The sequence below is a fragment of the Biomphalaria glabrata genome, chromosome 5 (assembly GCF_947242115.1).
Source record: "Biomphalaria glabrata chromosome 5, xgBioGlab47.1, whole genome shotgun sequence".
Taxonomy (NCBI): domain Eukaryota; kingdom Metazoa; phylum Mollusca; class Gastropoda; family Planorbidae; genus Biomphalaria; species Biomphalaria glabrata.
In genome coordinates, this window is record NC_074715.1 from 13382538 (window position 1) to 13407715 (window position 25178).

General features: G+C 35.5%; 1 protein-coding gene across 3 annotated transcripts; it reads left to right on the top strand.

Moving 5' to 3' along the window:
* The first annotated feature begins 2911 nt into the window (after positions 1-2911).
* LOC106050841 (putative ferric-chelate reductase 1) lies at positions 2912-25121 on the top strand. 3 transcript variants are annotated; one of them, XM_056029939.1, is made up of 5 exons: positions 2912-3070; positions 12433-12653; positions 13727-13866; positions 15116-15228; positions 23316-25121. In XM_056029939.1, the coding sequence occupies exons 2-5, from the start codon at positions 12464-12466 to the stop codon at positions 23902-23904; spliced, it is 1032 nt and encodes a 343-aa protein (XP_055885914.1). In that variant the 5' UTR covers positions 2912-3070; positions 12433-12463; the 3' UTR covers positions 23905-25121. The 3 variants fall into 3 exon arrangements, with proteins under 3 accessions (XP_055885914.1, XP_055885915.1, XP_055885916.1); XM_056029940.1 differs by having other exon boundaries at positions 2938-3070; positions 12436-12653; XM_056029941.1 differs by having other exon boundaries at positions 2946-3065.
* The last annotated feature ends 57 nt before the right edge of the window (positions 25122-25178 follow it).

A 25178-nucleotide genomic window follows, 5' to 3' on the forward strand; every position in this document is an offset into this window, starting at 1 on the left:
ATTTGGAAAGGGGGAGGGGGGGCAGGTAAGTTACGCTCATAAAATTTAGTAATTGTAGCTTTGCTTTTCCTTCTGTTGGAAGAGGGGGGGGGTAACCTCAAAACCCCTCTCGGCTACGCTCATGGAATTAAGCGATTGTAGTTTGCATTTGGATTTTTTATTGAAAAGTGGAGGGGGGCATTTTTAACTCAAACCCCTCCCCCCTTGCGCTGGGACACGTGATAGACTAACATTAAAATCTCACTCACAATCATAAAAATTAAAGCAAAAAAAAAAAAAAGAGTAAGAAAAAAATAAGTTTCAAAATTCCGCCCCCTCCCCAAATCCGTTTCATTTCAGCGAAGGGGTTGAGCTACGCCCATTCCTGAGCCAATGAGTATGACTTAGCATAGTTTAAGCCACTAATTAGCGTGTACGACTAGAATAAATGAACTTACGAGTACGAGAGGGACGCAATTTTCTTCTTCTTGGAAGGATCTTCTGTACTAAATAAGATGGACATTTCTTTGGGGGTGGGGGGGGGGGGATTCAGAGGACTCTGTGCACGGGATTCTCTACAGAGGACCAGATTTAAAAGAGACACACAAAAAAAAGTTAAATTTATTTATGTTGAGGTAAAAGTCAACAAATAATAAAGATGCTTACCCTAATTAGAATCCGTAGACACCCGAGACAAAAGCTTAAGTTATCAACACCGCAAAACAAAATACACTGATACACACAATCACACACACACAAACAAATATGTAGATTTGTTTGGAATGAGTCCATGATATTGGAATGCTCTCTCCCCCAACGCTCATAAATTACAAGCGAGGTGTTTGCAAAACGCACAATCAACATGTCTCTTGTTCATAGTTGGAGATGTCATAAATGAAATAAAACTTTTTTTGTAAAAAAAAAAATTGTTTCATTTTTTTAAAATTTTTTTTTTACAAAATTAAAACCCACACACACACAGATCATAAAACAACAATTTAAAACCCCAACCTAATGGACTCATATAATCATTGTTCTTTACATTAAAAAAAAACCCGAAAAGACATATCCAAAACATGTGTTGTTAACTTTTTGGTTGGTAATTGAGAGAAGGGGTTGTTGAGCGATCGGTTTACTTGAAATGTTATTACTTTAGTGAGTTCTTAAATGCCCAAAGCAACAGAGCGAACAGTATAAAAGAAGTCAATCCGGCCTTTTAGACCACAAAACTTTATTGCAGAAAGAAGGGCACAGTGCACGTCGTCAAAACTCACTACAAGCGGTCTCACTTCTTGTCGTCCGTTAATCGTCTGTCTCTCTATTTCTGTTCTCACTTTTTAATGTACTGTCGCGTCACTAAGGAAATACCCAATTAAACTCAACTTCTACGCGTTATAATGTTGAGTCATTACACATAGATGATCATGATAGATATGTATCATTATTTTTTATTTTTAGGTACATAATAAGATGAAAATATATAATGCAGCTACAGTATCTCACGTCAAAAATACCACGCAAAAACATCTTTGTCAAAACGACCACTGAGCCGAAACGACTTTTCCGAAAGGTCCTGCTTCGAATGCGGCTATACCCAAACACAGGAAGGCGACACCCTGGAGGAATACATTGTGTCCCAGGGAACTCAATGCCTAGTGTTGCTACACGCCCAGCAGATGGTGGCCTAAAGTGCGAGAATGCACGGATTTCTCTCTTATTTACTTCATTTATTAAAAAAAAAATTATTTCATCAGGTGTCGTCGGTCCTTGGTTTGTAGCTAAATTCAGCTAGCATAATTAAACCGATGTAAGAATATTCTATTTTTAACACAGAACTTTAAATAAACTAGAACAAACTTCTTGAAACTTTATATTAACAATATAGACAGATTCAACTTGAAAGTAGATGAATATAAAAACAATTGATATGATAATTAAAACAAGATATACATAGTTCGTCCATCGATGTTCGATTATGACAACTTTTATTATCCAGGGGGCTGAGGACTTTGCACTGGGTTATGCCTCCTCATGTGGCTGGTGAGACCTGTGTGAGCACGGGATGTTCGGCTGCACACTGGGCAGGTTATTCCAGCTGGAGCTAGTGTCGTGGGCCTTGTTTTTTTTCTTTGGCGCTTTTCTTCTGCCAGCGCTGTTCTCTTGTCCATCATGTAATCCTAATCAACCTGATCAACCTAATCAGCCTGATCAACCTGATCAACCTAATCAACTACCACACCTGTCCTTTAACTTTAAATTCACTTCAGTGACGTAAGACCACTTCATGGTTTCATCAGAAACTTCTCAGCCTTCACAACCAAAACATCCGCTCCCCTTTCCTCTAGACAAACACGGAAATACTCTCCATGACCATCGTGTAATCCTAATCAACCTGATCCATGCCCCAAGTGACATCATTACGTCAGGGACAACATTGCATCGTCACTAAGAAAGGACATGCCTGAACAGCTGCTTGACCAGGACATGAGTGACCCATGACTCATCAATCTTACAACGTTTTACTATTTAAAAATGGGTGAGAGGGGGGGGGGGGAGACAGCAATTGAGAGTGTTTGGAAGATTCTTTTTTTTTAATAATGGTATTTATGCCTACACCTGATGCCAGCATACGGCATGAAGTTATGCATCCTGTTTTAGATATATATCTGTAGTTTTAATTCCATTCATTATAATTTTGCAACAAAGCAATACAATTCGGTACAAGGCAGTCAAATAGAACAAACACAAATTCGAATATATGCGCAAAGAATTATTAAAAACAAACTAATCTTAAAATAAATTTAAAAAAAAAGGCTTGATCCACATTATTTTTATTTAAATTTTCCCCCTTGGGTTCTTTCTTCAGAAGTACGCGACATGACTTGGCGTGGGCGTGGTCTATGATGAATGAACGGGAAGGGGAAACAATCGCCTTAAGATGTGGCCTAATGGAGGGGAGAGAACTCTCGTCATGTCCAAACAGAGAAGGAGTATAAAGTGTGAGGAGACTTGCGACTTACTATCAAAGCAAGTACAAAGACAAAGAGAAACATTTTGAACTGTTCACTTAGAGACATCTTCTAATAGTAAGGTAATACATTCTTCTCTGCTGTTTTTTTTTTTTTACGAAACAGTTTATATACAGTTTATATACACACACTTTTAAATTACTCAGTTATTGATGTTCCCTTAATTTATTCTAATAAGAGAAATCACCATCAAAGACGTTTCGCTTTGGTGGAAAAATTGTAATTTAGGACCTGATGTATGATAGCAACTTTGTGCTTTGATGGAATAATTTTAATTTAGGACCTGATGTATGACCTTTAATCGTTTGCATAAACTATACTCTAAAAAAAAAGCATGTCAAGGAGAAGAATTGAAAATACTGTACAAAATATTAAATTTGTAACAATTGTTCACATACAAAAACATAATCCAATATAGAATTAAATAGGACCCAATCATACATTAACATCATGGTAACGGGTTAACAAACTGAAAGCAAACAAGAGTAATCTGTTCTTAGTTAACATTCACATTTTCAAGATCCCGTTCACGTTCCGCAATAAAATTCAGTTAGAGATACAAAAAGAAAGAAGGCGAAATGAACAAATGTGGTGGCGATCTTTTGGGAAACTAAAGGAAAACGTGAGAGAATCAAAAGTAAAAGATTGGGAGAGATTTTGACGCAGACAAACTCAACAATGTTAAAGGTCGCCATGTTGAAAGCTCACTGATAACCAACTAAATAATAAGAAATGTGAGGTACAAGCAAAACAGCTTTAGAAATGCTCTTGTACAGTGCTATCATAAAAACAAACAAAAACAAAACAAAAAATACTTTAAAAAAAATATCTAAAGGGGAAGAACTTCGCCCTTAAAACTAAATCTTTCAATAATGTACAAGTTATTTCCCCTATTCGATTTCAAACAAAATAATTAATGACCAATAATTAATTAATTGTAGTTGTTCTTTTTTAATTGATTCGTGTGTTTTTTTTTAGATAAAATAAATATTTTTTTAAAGTATCAAATTAATCGAAAAATGCGTGAGGGAGAAATAGCGTTTACAATTATTTAATGGGGCTAACCCCTGCAAATTTAGCCATATATATAAATACTGAAGGATTATTTTCCCTTGTTGGCATCAAACAAAATAATTAATAATTACCAATAATTAATTGACTAATTATTTTTTTTTTTATCAATTCATGTCTTGTCTATGCCAATGAATCATTGGGCGAAGTTTCAACTTGATCCGAGAATGGGTCTGGGAGAAATCACCTGTACATACCTTTTACCAGACAGACAGATAGACAGACAGACAGAGTAAGTTAATATAAGCTTTGTAAAAATGTGCACAGAAGTTATTAAAAGGTTTATTTAAAAATTCGCTTATCAACACTTCCGTATTCGGATGCACACAAGAAAAAAAACAACTTAATGTCTATAGATTGGCATACTTGTGTATACGATAATATATATATATATATATATACATAATAAAATAATATTCCCAAGATATACTAAGTACAAATCTCATTTTTTGGTGCATAATATATTCTATTAACTCAGTTGTCTACAATTTTAATAGAGTTGCAAATGGGTTGAGGAATGATTTCTATTTTCTATACCTCCCCCCCCCTTTTTTTTTTTCCACTTTCGGCAAAATTACCAGCGCTCTTTTGATTTCGATAAATTAGTCTCTTTTCAGAGCTGAAGTTCAAAGGTGAATGGGGCGTTGGGGTTTTAAGAATAAAGTTGGAGTTTGTGTCTCAGAAGAAACTAAAAGTAAAATTCCCCATTCAGAGCTTTTGATCCATAAGGCCGATGATGTAAAAAGTCATCTGTTTCTATGGTCCACGATTATCGAGGGTGACATTTCGCCAACACAACGAACAACCTCCATGACTTTTCCCCAACTAATGTCAGGTAACCAAAGATCCCAAAATTTAAAAAAATTCAAGGATTCGAATACGGTACTTGGCTCAGAAGCCAAGCGCTTTACCTCTCAGTCACCGCGCCTCGGAGAAGAAATTTCAATATCTTATTTTATCTTGTACATTACAGGCATTCTTTCGAAATAGAAATATTATTTTAAAAAAAAAAAATTTCGTTTAGACTATATTGAATGGGCGCCTCTGAGTCCACCCAGCTCTAATGGGAACCTACACTAGTAGGGGAAGACAAAGGTGGTTGGTAGTTGTGCTGGTTGTATGACAACCTCGCTAACCGTGGGCAACAGAAACAGTTAACCTTTACATCATCTGCCCCATAGATCTGAAAAGGGAACTTTACTTATATATTGAGTAAATTTAAAATAATGTGGTTCTTCAAATTTTTCTCACTTTCAGCAAGATACGCCCCTGCCTCGAAATACCTTTTTAAGAGTTGTTTTCCTATTTCTCGGCACGTTCTTGGGCTGGTGGTGCCGACACGAAACCTTCTCTCATTCCATAACCACCTCGTCACGTGATATCCGTACAACCCTTTTCCTTCTTCCCACGCCTTAACATTCCCCACCACCCAGACCACCACTACCCCCACTTTTCCCATACCCTCGGGTCCTCTGTTTACTGTCCTGTTCTAGCATGACACGTGACAGCAAAAGTTACCTTTGTGCGGTTGACCAGCGGTCACTACCTCAGCTGACCCGGCTCTCGACTGATACCGTTAGTCAAATACTGTTAGTCTGTACCAACAGTAGGAAGTTTGATGTCCATGTGAAAATAGAATCCTGAAAAAAAAGTGGATAGGGGTGGGTAGGAGGAGAGTTCGTGACGATTGGTCTTTGGGCCTTGGAGGACAAGCCCTAAAGGGTTCACCTCGCTAGATCAGTCTGGAGAGTTAAATGAAAGAAAAACCTTTTAACTCTTTTAACTCACATAATACTTGCTTCACCCACTCCCCCCTCATTTTATTTACTTTTTCATTTTATATATCGACTGATCACCATATTCACCTTCACCTATCCCTTACTCTGTTGAAACGCTGGGACACCACACAAGATCTGTAGACCGCCCATCTCCATTTATTTCTGTCTTTACTTTAAATTGTATTTATCTACTGATAGTAAAAACATGGATGATCGTTTGAATGCTGGGAATTCACTCTTGACACAAATAGTGATCTTTAGTTTTAAGAAACTAAATAAAACACAAATCCCATGATATTTTGACCTGGTATTAAAAAATAAGGAGCTGTAAATACGTTGCTCTCTCTCTTTCTCTCTCTCTCTCTCTCTCTCTCTCTCTCACACACACACGGTCTCTCTCTTTATTTTTATCGGTTTATGACATAAAATGCCATTGCACAAAATGTAAATTGTTTTTTTTCATTAATTACTTTACCTTTTCTATAACAATTATATTTCGAATAAAGATCTGATCAAGCAAATTTCAAATGGTAACTATAACATACATTCCACTGGAAACAAAATCTACATTTAATGTAATGTAGATTCCATGTTCAAATTTAAATTTGTGACTGCCAGATCACGAGTCTGACTATTATGAGGTCGAAGAGTGTAATAAATTTAATGATATTTTCAGCTAACTTTTTCCTCGAAAGTAAGTAAAGTTCCTTTTTCAGACCTTTTGATGTAAAGGTTATCTGTTTCTGTGGCACGCGGTTAAACAGGCTGTCATGTGGCCAGCTCAACGACAAACCTACAAGTGTGTCAGGTACTCATTAGGGCTGGGTGGACAGAGGCGCCCAAAACAAACGACATTTAAAAATCCCAGTCTCCAGGATTCGAACACGGAACCGCCGGTTCGGAAGCCAAGCGCCTGTCTCTTCTAAGAGATAGAAAAATAATTTAACAAAACCTTAAATTAAGATTACACTCAATGTTTAAAAAAAAAACACTTTTCCTGAAAATACATACACATTTTTTGTCTTTCCTTGCACCCATGCCCTAGGCCTACATACTGAAATGTTATGTTAATTTATTGTTTTTTTTTTTTTGTTTTTTTTTTTTGTTATGTTTTTTTTTGTTTAAAATATCTCTATTATTATGTAATTGCTTCAATACCAATTAAAAATAATTGATCAATTTACTTTTGACCAACAAAAAATTGAAAAAGTAACTCTCAAACTATACATATCCTAGCGACGAACAATTAACATTCATAATCAACGAACGTCGCCTATAATTATCTGGCTGTAAATACAACACTAAACATACACCAGAAATCCTGTAGAAAGAACTAGAACATCGAGAGTTTCTAAGATAAACTTTGGCGACATGCTCCTTCCTAATCTTTAGTCCTGTCAGAAATATAGTAAGACAATGAATGTTAAGAAAAATTTTAGACTTGCAATAGCTACTGTTCAGTTTGTAATACATCAAACTGTAGTGACCATAGCTAATGGTCAGTTTGTATTTCAGCAAACTGTACTGAACATAATGTCCAGTTTTTTTTAATTCATCAGAATGCACTGGCCATCTAATGTCCAGTTTGTTGCTCATCAAGCTTTACTGACCGTAATTAAGGTCCAGTTATACGGACCATAGTTGATGTACAGTTTTTTATGCATCAAACTTACTGATTATAAAATCATAGCTAATGTCCAGGCTTTAATCTAATCCATACGATATACATCATAACCGTCCTACTATGAGGGCGACCAACAAACTATTTTGTATTTAGAGGTATTATAGGTCTAGGGACCCCGTGCTGAAACATTCGTCCAACGAATGTACTCTAAATAAAACTAGGGGGAAAACTATTTTAACTCTTTCTCTCCTAATTGACGATATCATTGTTTGTTTGGCCCCATTATATTAAATTAATTTTTGGCTTTATAAACTTGAATTTGTGTTATATAAAAAGATAATTCATTCTCGAATAATTATATACCAAAAGTAACGTTTTCAGATTATCAAGAAAAATGTTATTGAAGTTTAATCATAAAAGAGTAGAATGGACAAATGTGAAAAAAAAAATTTTTTTAAATGTTAGAACGTGGAAAATAATTGCGGAAGTAAAAGAGTTAATTCCATTAGATTCAGTTGAATCACTTGTTGATATAAGACCAGCCTGAGACAACCACTAAATATAAGACCTCATTTATTTCCTTTCTTCTCTAATCTCTATGATGTTCTAGGCTATGTTTGAAGGGTTTCAAGACAAACACACATTACGCAGTGGCGTAGCTAGGGGTGGGAGAGGAGGGGGGAGAATGTGTAAATCCCCCCCCGGGTCCCACTTGAGAGGGCCCCCAAATGAGTGTTCAAAATTGTTTTTTTTTTCATTAAATATTACTCAAAATGCAGGGGTACCTAAAGAGGTCAAGCCCCCTAGGGCCCCCCAAATGATGGCTAATTCCTAGCTACGCCATTGACATTACGGGTCATCAAAGTCTGATCTGAACTTAAGATTTCGTATTCCGTACACAGAATCTACCATCAAATTATGTTCAAAGGAAACGAACCTGAACCGACACGCACGGAGAACTAAGGACTTTTATTGTTTCCCAGGTGTGAGAGCGTTCTTATGGTCTCTTAACTGACCTAGATCTTAATTGTCAAACCAGCCCACTGACCAACCTGACATGTCAGTGACACGAATGTAACAGGTTGACAACACCAGGGTCACAAGAAGAGAGCTCATGACACTACTCGGAATTAGAAACAATGCAACGCTGGATTTACCTGTAGGCAACATAAGTTATAGCTTAGGGCCTACACTTGCTTGGTCGCCCCCCCCCCCAAAAAAAAAATTCCCCCAGGGTTACTTTCAATCATTTTGAAGAAAGAGAAAAAAAAAGCAATTATGTTGATTATAATGGGCCTCCATTGCTCAAAAAGTCTAAATCCGGTCCTGAATCGATGACATAAACTAGGTTACAAAGAGAGTTTGTGTGGAAACACAAACTCACAATCGGCCCCCGAAGTGGTACACTCAGGCAGGCAAAAAGGCAGGTTTCAATATTTTCAGAGAGAATATAAGAAATTATGAACTACAAACTATCAACAACCACGACCTTATCTCTGACAATTCAAAAAGAAGACACATAAATAGTTTTGTCGATATTATATAATATTGTTAGGCCGACTGACGACATGAAACCACATAATACGGAGATACGTACGTATTTAATCATAGTATTATTACATTGTTAATATTCATATGTATTCAATGAATTGATGATTGAGAAGATACGGTTCAACGTAAACCTGGCTTATCCGATGTTATTGAAGGATTATCTGATTCATCGTTTTCTTACGGACCAATCTTTCGTTCAAGGCCTCAGGGAAGAAACATTTCTCTTTAGTAATACCTCTGAATTTGTAAATTACAGTGCAACCATGTACTGCATAATATGAAGCACTGCCTTATAATGATGTTTTCAATTATATTCGACTTATATACACACTAAATATATTCTTTCAACAAAGCAAACATTGTATTTTAAATTTAAGCAGTTTATATAACAGAAAACATTTTTTTTAGAAAGTAACAAAAATTTTGAGCTTTGAATAACTATTTTAAAAATATATAAGTGAGTGGCTTCCCTTCAAAATATAGTCTCCCATACTTTTTTACTATTAATAGTAAATAGTTGTAAAAATGGCGTATTTTATTTTTAAAAAATGCTGGCATATTTACTTTTAAAAGTTAAATGATTCGCTTTCAGAAAAGAAAAAAAAGTAGTCTTTGCATCAGAACTTTGAAAGGTCTAAAATATTATGATGTCGGATTTTCAATATCTTTTCTAGTTTCTGTGATCTAAATGGGACAGACGGACGGTTGGACCACAAAAAATCTAATAGCAGTTATTCCCCTTTCGAGGGCCACTGAAAAAGCCATACTTTAAAATTCTAGATCTAATTCAATTGCTATTTAGTAGTGCGTCTATAATACAAATAGAACTATTGAAATTATACAGTGATCTTTTCGCGACTGTAAAATGTGGGTTGTCACTGACATTTTACCACTTTTTGCGTCACGCCCTAATAGGGTGATCTGGCGCCGTCCGCTCCTTTCGCCCCCACCTTGCGACTCCACTTCTTTGCAATAGACATCACCACGTCAGCAGTTTGGCAATTGATCACATGCTAACAATCTGTTCCGAGTGCTAGGTCACCTTTCTCCGTGTCTTCTTTGGCTTCCCCCTCCACACATTTCTTTCTGCTTTGCCGTGGTGTCCATTGTCACCGTGTGTGTGTGTGGCTGTAAAGTGTCTAGTTAATGCCAGGTTGTTGGGTCTCACGCGGCTCACTTACTAGACCTAGACCAGGCTCACGACCGTGACCGATAGGCCTCCAGTCAGACGTTTCACAGACACTATAAACTCAAAGGAAACTTAGCAAACGATAAGGGTAAGTGATACCACAGTCGTGGGAGGGGGGGTGCAACCGGAAGTAGCACGTAGTACATCTTTAGATTCATGTCGTAAAAGAAAGGGGCTAGCGGAGTCTGGGGGAATAAATGATAATTGGAGAATACATTAGAATTAGCTTTAACTCTTTCTCTCCTAACTGACGATACCAACGTTGATGCCACCAGAATGTGATAAATAATTACGGAGAGAAAGAGTTAAGGACTATAAAGACACAGAGACATTTTTGTCTCAATACAGAGACGACTTAATTTTTAAACACGACCTGAAGTTGGACCATACCGATGTGCAGTGGCGTAGCTAGGGTGGAGGCGGGGGTCCAAATTTGAAAATACCTCCGGCCACCACTTGAAATTTGTTTTTACATTAAATATTACGCCATTATCTCATGTCATGATGTCGAATGTCAAAATGCAAGGGGGCCCTTAAAGAGGTCCAGCCCCCCGGCCCCCAAATCCCTAGCTACGCCACTGCCGATGTGACACAAGAGGTCGATGTGGTCCAGTTTACGACTTATTCTTGTGATTGTGAAGTGGAGACATTTTGTTATTTGATTTTAATTTTGTCACATCGGCACAAGAGAGGCCATATCGTTCCCCATATATAATTGTCAGAGGCGGACCAGGGAAGCGATGAGAGGACAACATTATGAAATGGACGAGCATGGCTATGGAAGAGACTCCTAGCAAAAGACAGGGGTGAAGACAGATGGTGAACAGATCTTGTGTGTCTTGGACAGTTGTTGGTATATTTAAGACAGTTATAAGACACACCAGAACACTTCAAAATCTGTTTTTTGTTGTTGTTGTTTTTTGTGTGTTAATTTCCGGGCTGAACACTTTGCTTCTTATCGACGCACTGTTGTGGAACGTAAATAATCCGCGAAGGACGAACTACTAAGTAGAGTCGCTTGGTCTGAGAAATACGATATGTACTTGGTTTTATTCAGTTTTAAAGTCAATCATTTACTGACATATTTCAGTAAATACATTGCAAGACTGTTGTGTTTTTTTAAAGTTTACTTCGTCATGTGTTTTTTTTTTTTACTTTGCTTTGTCTTAGTTTCCTCTGCGTTCTCTTTTGAAAGGCGTTGTCCTCGCCTTTGTCCTCCAATGTAAGTCTTTGTCCTCATCATTGTCCTCCTAGGTAAGGCTTTGTCCTCGCCGTTGTCCTCCTATGTAGGGCTTCTTCCTCCTGATTGTCTTCCTATGAAAGAGCAGGTGTCTGGTATCTCATGTTCAACGCCTATGTGCGAGTCAAAAAGATTCTCCATGACCATGTAATAATTCTATCAAGTACGAAATGGATTGGGGAGGGGGACAGCTTTGGGGGTAGGGGAGGAGAATGATGTGGGGTATGTGAACTGACCAATCAAATTAACAATAACGAACATTTTTCATCTCTTTAAAACGCTTTACACGCGGTGTAACAAATGGCTTTTTTTGTTTAGCGCTCCCCGCAGGCCAAAAAGATGTCCATCTGTCAGAGTATCTATCTCTTATACATCTCAAGACCTAATAGCGCTATTAAAAGTCTGATTTTGCTTGATATAGGTGTAACGTCTACGTTTCGTCTTTTGAAAGCGAACACATTTTTTTGTTTATTTAGCATGCACTTACTTATAAACCATTTTTAAAGACGGCGGTTCGTGTTACTGATGATCCGTTCTCGAGTTCCAAGACATACGGATGTCGTCTTCGGAATGTGAGCTCTTTAATGCTACCATTTAACACGAGGCAGGGAACAAATTAATCAATGGATGTCAGGGATTTTGTAAATATTTTTTTTTTACTAATTTCTTTGTTAGTTCATACGACCAACATCCATACAATGTGAACTGAAGTAGCCAAAGACGTTGTCCTTCAGGCATAATGATCTGATTTCATTCATTTGTTTGCATTACCATTATTACTTTTGAGTAAAGAAAAACGGACCCAAAGGGGCCTTCGAGTTTGTGTAACGAACTTTTTAAATGCTATTATTGAGCAATGTCAGCTGCATCACATTCTAACTGGAACTGTATTTTGTTTTTTAGATTTAATTCTTTTAAACTTTTGTTTTGCTAACACGCCCACTTTGTGATGCTTGTGCTTTCTCTTTTAGCAGCCAACATTGAGAGAGAGAGAAAAAAAAAATGGCCAGCGTCTTGATTGCTGTCTTCATTTTGGTGACTGCTACCTTGAGCCACGGGTTCCCATCAGGTGGACCTTACTACTCGTGCAAGACTCTTAAACCTGGTCACAATGATGAGCTGCAGACGTCGACACCACCGTATGCCATGAGCGTGAGTCGAGCAACGGTTGAACCAGGAGGCAGAGTTTCTGGTACGCGTTGTCTTTGTGTCTGTGTGTATCACATAATATAACGTGTCATTTGGTTGTCAATAGCAACGAGAGTTGCTTTACCACAAATTTTGTCGTTGAAATCATTGGAAGTTTCTAAGAACCGTAATCCAGTTAATTCTAAATTGCATTAGATGCCAGAGGGGCAAACGTGAATATTATGGATCATTGGTTTACTATTCTTCGTTTCACCACTATCACAGTGGTGTTTATCTAACCTTTTTAAAAAGATCTACGTTGTCGGCGCTTCCTTGATTTTGTACACCGGATACACCAAACGGCTTTCTATTTATAGTGTTTCCGCGACGTTTGAAAATCGACTATAAGAATGCACATGCAATACCTCCGAAGTATGAAAACATTACTAATCAAGTTTTAAATTACATACGATTAGTGTAACTTACAACCTCTCGTAGACAAGATTTTAAATCTCTCCCGTTCGTAACCTAACTTTTTATATAGTTGGCAACTATGAAGCTATTTATTGATTTAGCTCCCTTGAGATTGTTTGGTTTATCGTACAGATCCTCAATGAAGGTTTCAGTTTATAATATTCCATTATTACATTGTTCAAGAGCGGATCAGTGTACACTCAGTACCGTCAGAATCTCTACATCTCTGAACAGAGGTATCACTCAGATGTCACACCCGTAGAGCCTAACCGGTATGAGAAACTGGCAGATTGTTACATAAGATAATGTTACCAAGAAAATACTGAAGTATTAAAAGAAATTTCAACAATTAGATAGTTAAGCGCTAATGAACTAAGAACAAACAAACAAGATACAAACTCAAGTAATCCTAGAAAGAATAACTTTAAAAAAAAACACACACGTTGCGAGCTAACAGTGACCTACATATTTTACCACATAGAACACAGTCAAAACCATTGTCTTCAGGAGTTCGATTTACATACATGCATATTTATTATCTTTCAAATTTTTTTAGACAGATTTATTGATTCACATTGGAATGTGTGCTGAGAATAACATTGCTTAAACATTTACATTTTTTAATTAGCATGTATCAATTTACTTTAAAATGTTCCATTTCAGTGACGCTGTCCAGCAAGGGAAGTCCTTTTATGGGCTTCATGTGTGCCGCCAGTGAGAATGATGACCAATCGAATAAAACAGTTGGACAATTCTATCTGACGTCATCATCTTCAAAGGTCGCTCACCTGCAGAACTGTTCAGTAAGTGGATAGTTCTTCATAAAGTGATTTAGTTCTTCATAAAGTGTTTAGTTCCTCATAAAGCGGCCTAGTTCCTCATAAAGTGGTTTAGTTCTTCATAAAGTGGTTTAGTTCTTCATAAAGTGGTTCAGTTCCTCATAAAGTGATTTAGTTCTTCATAAAGTGATCTAGTTCTTCATAAAGTGGTTTATTTCTTCAGTAAGGGGTTTAATTCTTCATAAAGTGGTTTAGTTCTTCATAAAGTGGTTTAGTTCTTCTGTAAGGGGTTTAGTTTTTTTCTGTAAGCTCTATTTTAGCTCTGTATCGGTAAATTATCTAAGGACATTTTTTAAAAATATGTCTATCTGCATGTATATCTGGTATTTTTTTAAAACAGCACCGTTTCACCAATCTTTTTGAGACTTGTACAATAGTTTATGTAGGCGGAACAATATAATCGATCCAAGAAGTGGTCCACTCAGGCAGGTAAAAAGGCAGGTCTCAATATTTTCCGCAAGAATACCGGAGACTATGAACTACAAAGACATGATACCACAGGATACAGAGATTTATTAATATTTTTTTAATTACATTGTTAATATTCATATGCCTTCAATAAACTGATAGTTATGAAGGTATTGTTCAATGTGAACCCGGCCTAACTGATGTAATTGAATGATTATCTTCTTGATTTAATTGTTTTGTAAAGGGCTAATCTGTCATTCAACGCCTGAAGGAAGAGACTTTTCCCTTAGATTAGGATTTTAATCATTATTGATCCTTCATATGGCAATTCATATGCATGATGTGAAACACTGCTTATTGAATGCTGTTTTAAATTACATTAGGCTTATATACATACTTAATAGACCGTTACGTCGCCATAACAAGTGTAAAAAAAACAAATATGGTATTGATAACACAAAGCTTTCAACTTAGTAATACATTTTATAACAAAAAAATTTTGATAAAAAAAAAAATTTGCATAATTGTGTTAAGAATATATTGAAGGGTCACCTTTGATATAATACCTTCCAGTGTTTTTTTTTTAAATAATATTAATTGTTAGCCTAATAGTTTTAAAAACTAGTATTTTTTAGAAAAAAATGTTTACGTATTTAATTTTAAAAATTAAATTATTCGTATTCAGAAAAAAATCATTTCTAATATCTGTGATGTAAACGGGACGGACGGACGGATCACACAAAACTAATAGTGGATATTCATCTTTCGGCGGCCGCTAAAAATGATTTATTTCTATTTCTTTTAGGGATCAACACAGAACACAGCCATCACCCACTCGACCAATGAAATGAAAACGAGTGTTGGATTTGATTGGTCAGCTCCCGCAAGTGCCGTCATTGGCTCTGTATATAAAATGAGGTCAGTTATGTAACCGTGTAGTAGACTGCATGCTTTATTTTATCTAGGCAAGTGCTTTTGATGTAATGTTTTCTGGCATCGAGTGATTTGGTTAAAATTTTTGATTTACCGAGCGTTTAGTTAGTTTAAAAAAATGAATATCATTGCGCTACGTATGTAGATCTAGATCTAATACATACACCAGGCATGTCAAACAGGGTGTTCGGGGGCCGCATGCGGCCCGCGACCAATTAGCATGCGGCCCGCTTGGCCACTTCAAAAATTATCAAAATAATGTTAGACTATTACGCTGGAAAATAAGAGATAACAAGCTACTTGAATTGAAACAAGTAGTTGTTAAGCTGAACAACGAGAATGAGTCTGCAGTGAATGCAAGCTACATTTTGTCTAAACTTAATTGCAAGCCATAGCAAATCATTTAGTGAATGTGATTTTATGAAGGAGTGTGTCGTTAAAGCTGAGATTTTTTGCACTGCGTGAAGAAAATGTATTGTTTCTGAACATGAAAGGTGAACCTGTTGAACATTTCCAAACTGAGGAATGGATTCAGGATCTCGCTGGTCACCTGAAAGACTTGAATTTGAAAATTCAAAGTAAAGACAAAATTGTCACAACTGCGCGTGATCATGTGAAGTGCTTTCAAGCAAAATTACGACTGTGGATAAATCAAATATGAATAGAAAATCTTGTTCACTTCTCAACGTGTCAGGAACTAAAAAGATTAAATAAAGCTACAAGATTTGCTTGATATGTCCTACACCTGGAATCGTTAGTAGATACTTTTAATGACCGTTTTCGTGACTGCGTTTCATACGAGCAAGAATTTTCGTTGTTTGTATCTCCATTCTCATTTGCTTCTGAAAATGCTGCTATAATGTGCAACTAGAGCTGATAGAAAAGCAGTCTGTAAGGTATTTTGAATTGCGGAAATTTGCAGCCCGAATTCTTGCTATGTTTGGAAGCACTGATCTCTGTGAGCAGTTCTTTTCCAGAATGAAAGTTACAATAAACATCTCACCGTTCGATATTATCTTATCAAAATTTGTCATCAGTGATGACAGTGTCAGTGGCAAACAAGCTTCAACCTGACTTTAATAAACTTGTATCCCAGAAAGAATGTCAAGCATTAGGACAAAGAAAATAACGAGCAATCATAATAATTTATAATTACCAAATAGTACTACAAATTTAGGTAACTAAAGGACTGGTATCCCATTAAATAATTATTCTATTGTATTGTTTCTAATTTACATAAAACTAGTAGGCTGTTTTGCAACTGATTTTAGGCTGCGGCCCCTCAGGACATAGTAAGTTTTTTATATGGCCCGTACACCTTAATGAGTTTGACATGCCTGACATACACAAAATACTAGACGATTAGCGCTACAAGATCTGGACTTAACCAAAGTGTGTGGCTACACACAGCCTCGGGGTTGATGGGGCCCTACGATTTGTTTATTCGTTGTTTTATTTTCATAGCGCTAAAGCAATGCGCCGATAAATCGATATATAGAAGTAAGAGTGCTCAAGGCTTTGTTTGAAGGCTAGAAAAGGAGGGCTTCACATAAAGCTGTAGAGTCAACGCCTGGATAATGGATGTCTTCACTGAGGCGAGTGTGAAGCAGGACCAAGGAATGCTAGGCATTACTAATGGCACCAACGAAAATCAAAGGAAAGTACCTCATTCAGGACTTGAGATTTATAGGACAGATGATGTATAGATCATCTGTTCCTTTGAAAAACGGTTCATAAGGATGTCATGTGGCCAACCCAATGACCAACCGCATTAACGTTCCCTGACTTATATCACGTACCCATTCTTAATCGAGATTCGAACCCGAGATTTCTCTGTTTGTAAGGTAACCTACCACACCCCGACACCAACATAGGAATCCCATTAATATTGTCTGTTGAGTATTTGACATGTTTCGGATGTTCCTTCAGAGTTGAAGATAATCTACTTCCTAGTCCAAAACTCCCGCAGGATGACAGGGGATGGCAGCGGGCATAGTATGAACCCGGGACCATCAAGACGACCGAACGACAGTCTAGCGCACATACAGCACGACCAGGCAGCCATCGCCATTATTGGCGGCCCCACATACCCTACTGAGGCTACCCTTCTGATTTTTTATACTATTCACTCCTAAAGCTTTAATACCACAAAGCATCGGAGATGGAAATTCGAGCGACCCCTGACTGATTGCCTCACTAGGCTAACATGCTTTCTGACACATGCTTCTCATTTTTTTAAAGCGAAACTCCTATGGTTTTGACAATTTTTGATATGTGTTTTAATTTACAGATAATGAATATATGATTATTTTTTTTTCTTTGCAATAATAACTTAGTAATTGATGTTTTTCCGACGTAATTTTCCTGCGCATCCAAAACAGTCAGACTTTCACCGGGTTTCTAGGTGACGTCTCAAATGTGTTTTAATCTATTGACTTATTGTATAACAGGAGACCATACAGCAAAGTTTACATTCTCGTAAAAGAAATATATCTTTGTCTATGCAGTTAGATATAGGATCTTGTAAGCAAAGAAAAAATGCGTATTAAAAGTAGATTTACATGCTTAACTAACCACGGCAGTGTGCATTTTCTTGCCAGACCACTCAACACACAACAAACACTATCGCTTGGTTGTCTTGTCACGACCGACTACACGTAGTCTCGACTAGCCTTACACTGACCAGTTTGTTCGAATCAGTCAGACACACGATCTATTTACTTCTTGGGACAGAGAGAGGCTTAGGTGAAAATGCCTTTTTTCTCGAGTTGATTATCCTAATGCTTTTATATCTATCTATACATGTATATATATATGTCATAGCTCTGGACTAGGCCGTCACTAAGCTTAACAGCCTAACAGCTACTGTAAGAATGAAGCGATACGATTGGTCAAATCTAGTTTCTCTTTCAGTATTGTTGAGGGAAGTGACGTATGAACTAGCTTAAATCATAATCTCATAGAACCCCGTTTTTTTTTAGAAGTCAAGAATTTACTGACTAATTTATTAAATATAAATGTTTCTAAGCATTTAAATAAAAAATGGTAAAATGTTTACTATTACAACTTTTTACGCAGAATTTAAATATGTCAATAACTAAAATTTGAAAAACCATCGGAGTTTCCCTACGTCAAGTATCCACCATCTCCCTGCTTCTGTGATATAAAAAAAAATAATTAATTAAAAACAAAACAACAACAAAGCTTATATTTAGTGTATGTGTATTAATTGGTTTAGATCAGCCATGTAATTAAATTTGTAATAGATATATTCTAGACTAACAATCATAAATCTGCGATTAGAAATATTTTTACCAATTGTTTTTTGTTTGGCACAATTTCATGCTTTTGGCTTTTTCAATGCACTGTGATCATATCACTTGTCTGGACCAGTAGGGAACAACAATGGGGGGTGGCAGAAGGAATGAGGTATTTAGGTGAATTTTACCGTGATCGCTATGTAAATGCGTAAATAGTTATTTCTCTTGTTTGATACCAAACAAAATAACTAATTACTAAAAGTCGATTAACTAATTGGTTCATTTATTTTATTGATTCTCGTTTTGTCAGGTATTAGAAAAAAATGTGCAAACTTGAGCAAAAACGTGTTCAAACTTTTTATACCAGCCAAAACTTTGTCGCTCTAAAGACAGTTCACCCCTCTTTCTCTTTCTCTCTCTCTCTCTCTTTCTCGCTTCGAGAAGCTGTTGTATACAAAGCGTCCAAGGACTGGCAGTAGGCAGAAAGTAATATTGCTTGCGCTAGAAGCTACCTAAGGGCCACCAGGTCCTTTCTCGTGTCTGGGTTCAGCCACGTGGCAGCTGAAGTTTTTAAAATGGCTAACGAGCCTCTCCTGTATGATGCTTTACATTTAGGCGCCAGCTATTTCCACTCTGTTAGTGTTAACAGTTCCACTAGGCCCGAGACCTAAGCCACACTTGATGGCCATGGACTTGACAAGTTGTCAGACGCTATGTGCGGCACATAGGAAACATTTTATAGGTAGTGGAATGCTTGTAACCACTACCGGCAATAATAGCCTTAAGGAACCACTCAAGAACCGCGTAAACATTATCTACGTTATATAATGATTCGTGTGCCTTCTAACTAATCATTCAAGTTCTTAAAGAAACCAGATCGAGACAATCATTGAGTATTACCTTTTACAATTTCTTCTATAAGCTTGCCAACTCTTCATGGGTCCTGTAAGTACACTGGGCGAGAGGACCGATATTTAAAAAAAAAAAACGTCTCTAACGATTTTCCTAGAAATTTGACAGTTTCTGTATATTTTGGGGGGAAAATATAACTACCTAATGGACCTCATTCACCAATCGTAAGCAAACAACATTTAGCCACGTGATTCACTATCTCTTCTATACAAATTACTTAATCCATAAAGGCGTTTTTTTCATTGTTTTATCAATATTATCACGTGGCTAAATGTTGTTTGTTTACGATTGGTGAATGAGGTCCGTTGACCACGCTTTAAAAAACTCTTAAAATTAGATTTGGCTGACGTCTTTTTATTTTGAACACATTTCAGCGGAAATTCCCGCACTCAACTCCAGTGGTCTTTTTGTATTTAGTAAAGATAATAGACGATATATAGTCTATGGTAAAGATGAAATCATGGTTACAAATAGACGTGCATAAACATCTTGCGCGCCGTTGTACAAAGAAATGAGCTGGGCTGTAATAAAAGAATTTGATTGTGCAAGACTCATTATAAAATAATCCTTGCAATACTGGATCGTTACCAGAAATAGAATCAGATATTATATACCATCATTGACTTCATAAGGGAAATTTGATTTTTTTATTTATTTTATTTATTTTTTTTATTTATTTTATTTTATTATTTTTTTGATTTATTTTCATGTTACTTTTTAGCGGCCCCCGTAAGGGGAAAAAGCCGCTATTAGGTTTGTGCAAAATGTCCGTCTGTCCGTCTGTCACACTCAGATCTCGAAAACTAGAAGAGATATGAAAAATATTATTTCATCATTAAATGCGGCTTCAAAAGTTTAGGTGCAACGCCTCTTTTGGTTTTCTAAAAGCAAACCGTTTAATTTATAAAATTAATTATGCAAGCGATTTTTTCATAAAAATACACCAATTCTAAAACAATTACGTAAATGTAAGGGAGGCAATGTTACAATATGCTAACAAAGATGGACGATCTTTATGTATTTTCAGTATCACTAAGTCAAATATATTTTAAAAATGTACAGGAAATGTTTACAACAAATATAAATAATAGTTAAAGATGTTTTTTCTGGTCAACTAGCTGCTAAAATTAAAAGAAAACATTTCTGTTTGTTTATAAAGGCTAATAATGCATTTTGTATGTAAATATCACACACATTTTTTTAATGGACTTTTTATGCAGCGATTTTCGTGCAGTAGCGTAACGTCGCTACATGATCAGGTACTAAACCAATTCCTTAAACTTTTAAAAAAAATCAGATTTTATTTATTTTTTGTTTAGTGCCCCCATCCGAATAAAAGAAGATTATTTTTGTGCGTTTTGTCCGTTGGTCGGTCTGTCCGTCACGATTATATTTAAAAAACTAGAACTCTAAAAGCTATTGAAAATCTGATTTACACTTTAATGTTCCTCCCGTAACATCTCAATAGTTTTAAGTATCTAAAAATTGATTGTTCCGGATTTTTGTGTGCAAAACTAATCAACCCCAACAAATGTTTGTTTGCTCTTCTAATTTATATTACATTCAATTTCCATGCTTAAACGTTGCAAAAACACATTATCAATAATATGTTGTTCCGTTTTTTTATGTAAATAGCATATTAATGCTAAATCAAAATCTCTATACTGACTTATATTTCATTAAGTGTAAAAATGTTCCGGATATTGTTTTATAAAACATGAATAATGCCTAATGATTGTTTGAAATCGCATAATTTACTAATATTACACTTATATTATTTGACAATGCGTCATTATAATTTGGTAATCAATATCAAATTGTTCCGTATTTTCATCTTTAAACAAATTTTAAAAATATCGACAATAGGTTGTTCAGGGCTTTAAAAAAAGTAATTTACTAGAATTGATTACTGAAAATTACTTTTTAGACATTTAATTTTCTTGCTAAAACATAACATAGAAGTTTTGTAATCAATAAAGAAAGTTCCGGATTTTGTTTCTTACAGATCGTCGCCAGAAATTTCCGAATTTATTTAAAAATCTACTAACTTCTAATTAATAAACAAATAATCTTCTCATTTACGAAATAATGTTTTTACGGATTTTTATGAAAAATATTTTAACTCACTACTCTCTTACAGTACATTTAACTTTCTACCTAAAACATGTAAAAATCTAATTATCGTTAATATTATTAATTTTAAGCAAAACAGAATCCAAACACCAAAGTAAGGTATGAAAATCTCTCCACATGGCTGTAGTACATCTAATTTTTATACGAGACCATCCAAAAAATTTAATTAACGGTATTACATTTATCTGAAATTCTCTTTTTCTTTTACTATTTATACAAACATCCGGAACAATCTATTATATAAACTTTTCAATTGTGTTCATACCTAAAAATTATTGCGATGTTTTGAAACGTAAAATAAAGGTTAATCAATTTTTAATAACTTTTAGTTGTTCTTTTTTTATATCAAGATGACGGACAGACCGACTGACAGACAAAACGCAAAAACAATGCGGCTTTGATCCTTTTTAAATAAATTCTATTAGAACTCACCAATGTCTATCAACCCTTGTTAAATATCTCGTGTAAATAAAGACATTTTTTTTTATGGTACGGTACTAGCCTATTGTGAGGTAATGGAATTTTTTTTCTTTGACGTCATATGAATGGACTCTTTAAATGTAGGCTAATGTTAAAAGAACGCACTCGATGCACCAATGTCTAATAACCCTCGAAAAATTGCTCGTATTAATGAAAACATATTTTAGTCTAACTAAGCCGTGTGACGTAGTGTTTTTTTTTCCTTTGACGTCATATGGAATGAATTCTTTAAATGAAATGTTAAAAGAACGCACTCGGTGCACCAATGGCTATGAACACTCGATAAATGGCTCGTATTGATGAAGGTGATTTTTAATCTAGCTAGGCCGTGTGACGTAGTGTTTTTTTTTTACCTTTGACGTCATATGGAATGAATTCTTTAAAAGAAATGCTAAAAGAACGCACTCGGTGCACCAATGTCTATGAACACTCGATAAATGGCTCGTAATGATGAAGGCGATTTTTATTCTAGCTAGGCCGTGTGACGTAGTGTTTTTTTTCCTTTGACGTCATATGGAATGAATTCTTTAAATGAAATGCTTAAAGAACGCACTCGGTGCACCAAAGTCTATGAACACTCGATAAATGGCTCTTATTGATGAAGGCGATTTTTAGTCTAGCTAGGCCGTGTGACGTAGTGGTTTTTTTTTTCCCTCTGACGTTATATGGAATTAATTCTTCAAATGAAATGAAAAAAGAACTCGGTATAGTAATGTTTATTAAGCCTCGTTATGTGACTCGCGTATAAAAAAGGAATGATATCTTGATTTAGATCAAATCTAAATTTTTTTAAACTAGATCTAGATTTTTATTACAGTATATCTAGATCTGGATTTATATTCTAATTAAAATTATTTTAGAGTCTAGATCTAGAATTTCTAGATCTAGTTTAGACTAAAATAGACTAGATTAAGATGTAGAATTTCAATTTCTAAACTTAAAGTGTAAAAAAAAAGTGTAGATTTTCATTTCCAAACGTTTTGATCAATATTGTAATGTTTTAATATACTAAAACTAATCTACTATTTTTTATTTAATTTAAATTTACGGCAAATGAATCTTTGAAACATTATTACTTTTGACCATCAAAATTAAATCACCTCTTGAATATTTTTGGCGAATATGCAGATCCGACAGGGATCCGACTTTGACGGGGGCCGCCTCTGAGTTTGTGTAACACAAACTCTCTTTGTAATCTTGTTTTCTATTGCGTTTCATTTTTCAATTCTGATCTACTCTATCAATGTGTAGAATTAAGGTCTATGTATTTGTTTTCCTACTTTCCAGGTGTACGTTTGTACAATCCTTCAACGTCTACTGGATAAACTCCCTTGTTAGAATCACCGTGGTTGGGACAGGTGGCCAAAATCCCAATGATATCAATTCCAGGACTCCTGCTTCTGTGACTGCTAAAAGCCTCATCCCACCAACGAGTAACGGGAAGATCAACCCAAATGGAAATCTCTACGCCGCTACAAAACCTACTACGAAGACTGGAACAATGAACGTTCAGGACTACTCGGTGTCAGAGCAGACGTCGAAACTCGTTCTTCAACTTTTAAGTGAGTTTGACAATGCTATGAAAAACCAGAACGCCACAAAGGGACCTGCTGGAGTCGGTATTGAGAACCATCAACTGCGAGTCAGCGACCAGCGCCAGCAGGGCACATCCGAACCTATTAACATCAATGTCAATATCAAATTATCTTCTTCACCAGATACCAAAGATAATGCCGTCGATGCTCCAACCGGCCCGACATTCACTGGCCAGGTACAAAATAACATTATAAATATCCTTTTATTTCAAAACCCGAACGCAACCGCTTCTTCACCAATCAGCACCCAATCAGATGGAACACATAGACAGAGAGTGTAAGGTCACTTCCGTTGTAACTTGTTGGAAATTTCAAATCCATTTATGTCGCTGAATACGAAGTATAATAATTCCAAGCTAAATATAAATACATGCTTAAGCAGTTCTATTCCATGTATCAGTTGGTAGGGGGTCAAGATCAGACCACTCTGAAATTACAATACTACAATACAATACAATAAAATATTTTTTTTAACATTCCTATTTGTTTTGAATACAAATATTTATCTTCCAACGATTTTTAAATATTGTATATTTTTAAAAAATGTATTTTAATATGATTTCGAACGCTCAGGAATTTTCATTTAAGTATATACGTTTACATTTCACACTCAGCTATTGGAGATTTTCGTAAAATGGGAGACAAATCCATAAATTGTTGGTGTATCTGGTTGACAGAACACGGACGCATTGCTAAACTTTACATTTTGAAATCAAATTTTTTCATTTTTCGATCAATGTAAAATCTAATATTAAATTTCTAAAGAAAAAATCAGATTGCTGTGAATAGCCTTTAGTATGAAAATCTCCAATTAGTTTTAATTATTACATTTGATAATTTTATATTTGAATCTCTTGGCATAATTGTTTGTTTTGTCATTTTTCTTACTTTTTGATAAAAACATTAATTTGTCTAATGGCATTCGTTTTTTATTTAATATTTCAAATATTATTTTATATATTTTTAAAACAAAAATGTGTATCAATATTTAGGCTTTATCTCATCACTCTTTCCTTGGCAACTAGTTTACATTTTACATGTAAAAGTTTTACTATAATGTCAGACAACAACTAGTGTAGAGTGTAATGGAAGAAATAGTTTTCGAATTAATGCAGTATTCCACGTGACTATACAAAGACAGTCTATGAGATAGATTATATTTTAAAAACATGTATATAGCTTATAGATAACAATCGATGCAGTAGATTTCTCTATTAAATGGTTTCAAGTGACTTAGTATTTACAATTAATATGTTTAAATGAAAAGAACATTTTCAGATGCTGTGGATAGCACGGCCATTGCTGAACATTATCCTTTGTCTAAAACACCATTAATAAAATTTAAATGTTTTTACTGTTTAATATGACATTTGCTGCTCTGAATAGGGAGTGCTGTCAGAATTCCTATGTAGTTAAAAAGAAAGTTGTTTTTTTTATCCAATCTTTGTATGTATTAAATTTTTCATTTCTTTAAATAAAACTCATAATACAAATGTTTTAGTGTCTTTGTCACTTTTGGTTTCTTGTCAAAGTTCACATGTGTGGGTGTTAAACT

Excerpts from the sequence above, each read along its gene's own strand:
- LOC106050841 (XM_056029939.1), top strand. The coding sequence starts at position 12,464 with ATGGCCAGCGTCTTGATTGCTGTCTTCATTTTGGTGACTGCTACCTTG. Across the intron at positions 13,867-15,115 it reads CTCACCTGCAGAACTGTTCA|GGATCAACACAGAACACAGC; the intron begins GTAAGTGGATAG and ends TATTTCTTTTAG. Across the intron at positions 15,229-23,315 it reads GGCTCTGTATATAAAATGAG|GTGTACGTTTGTACAATCCT; the intron begins GTCAGTTATGTA and ends CCTACTTTCCAG.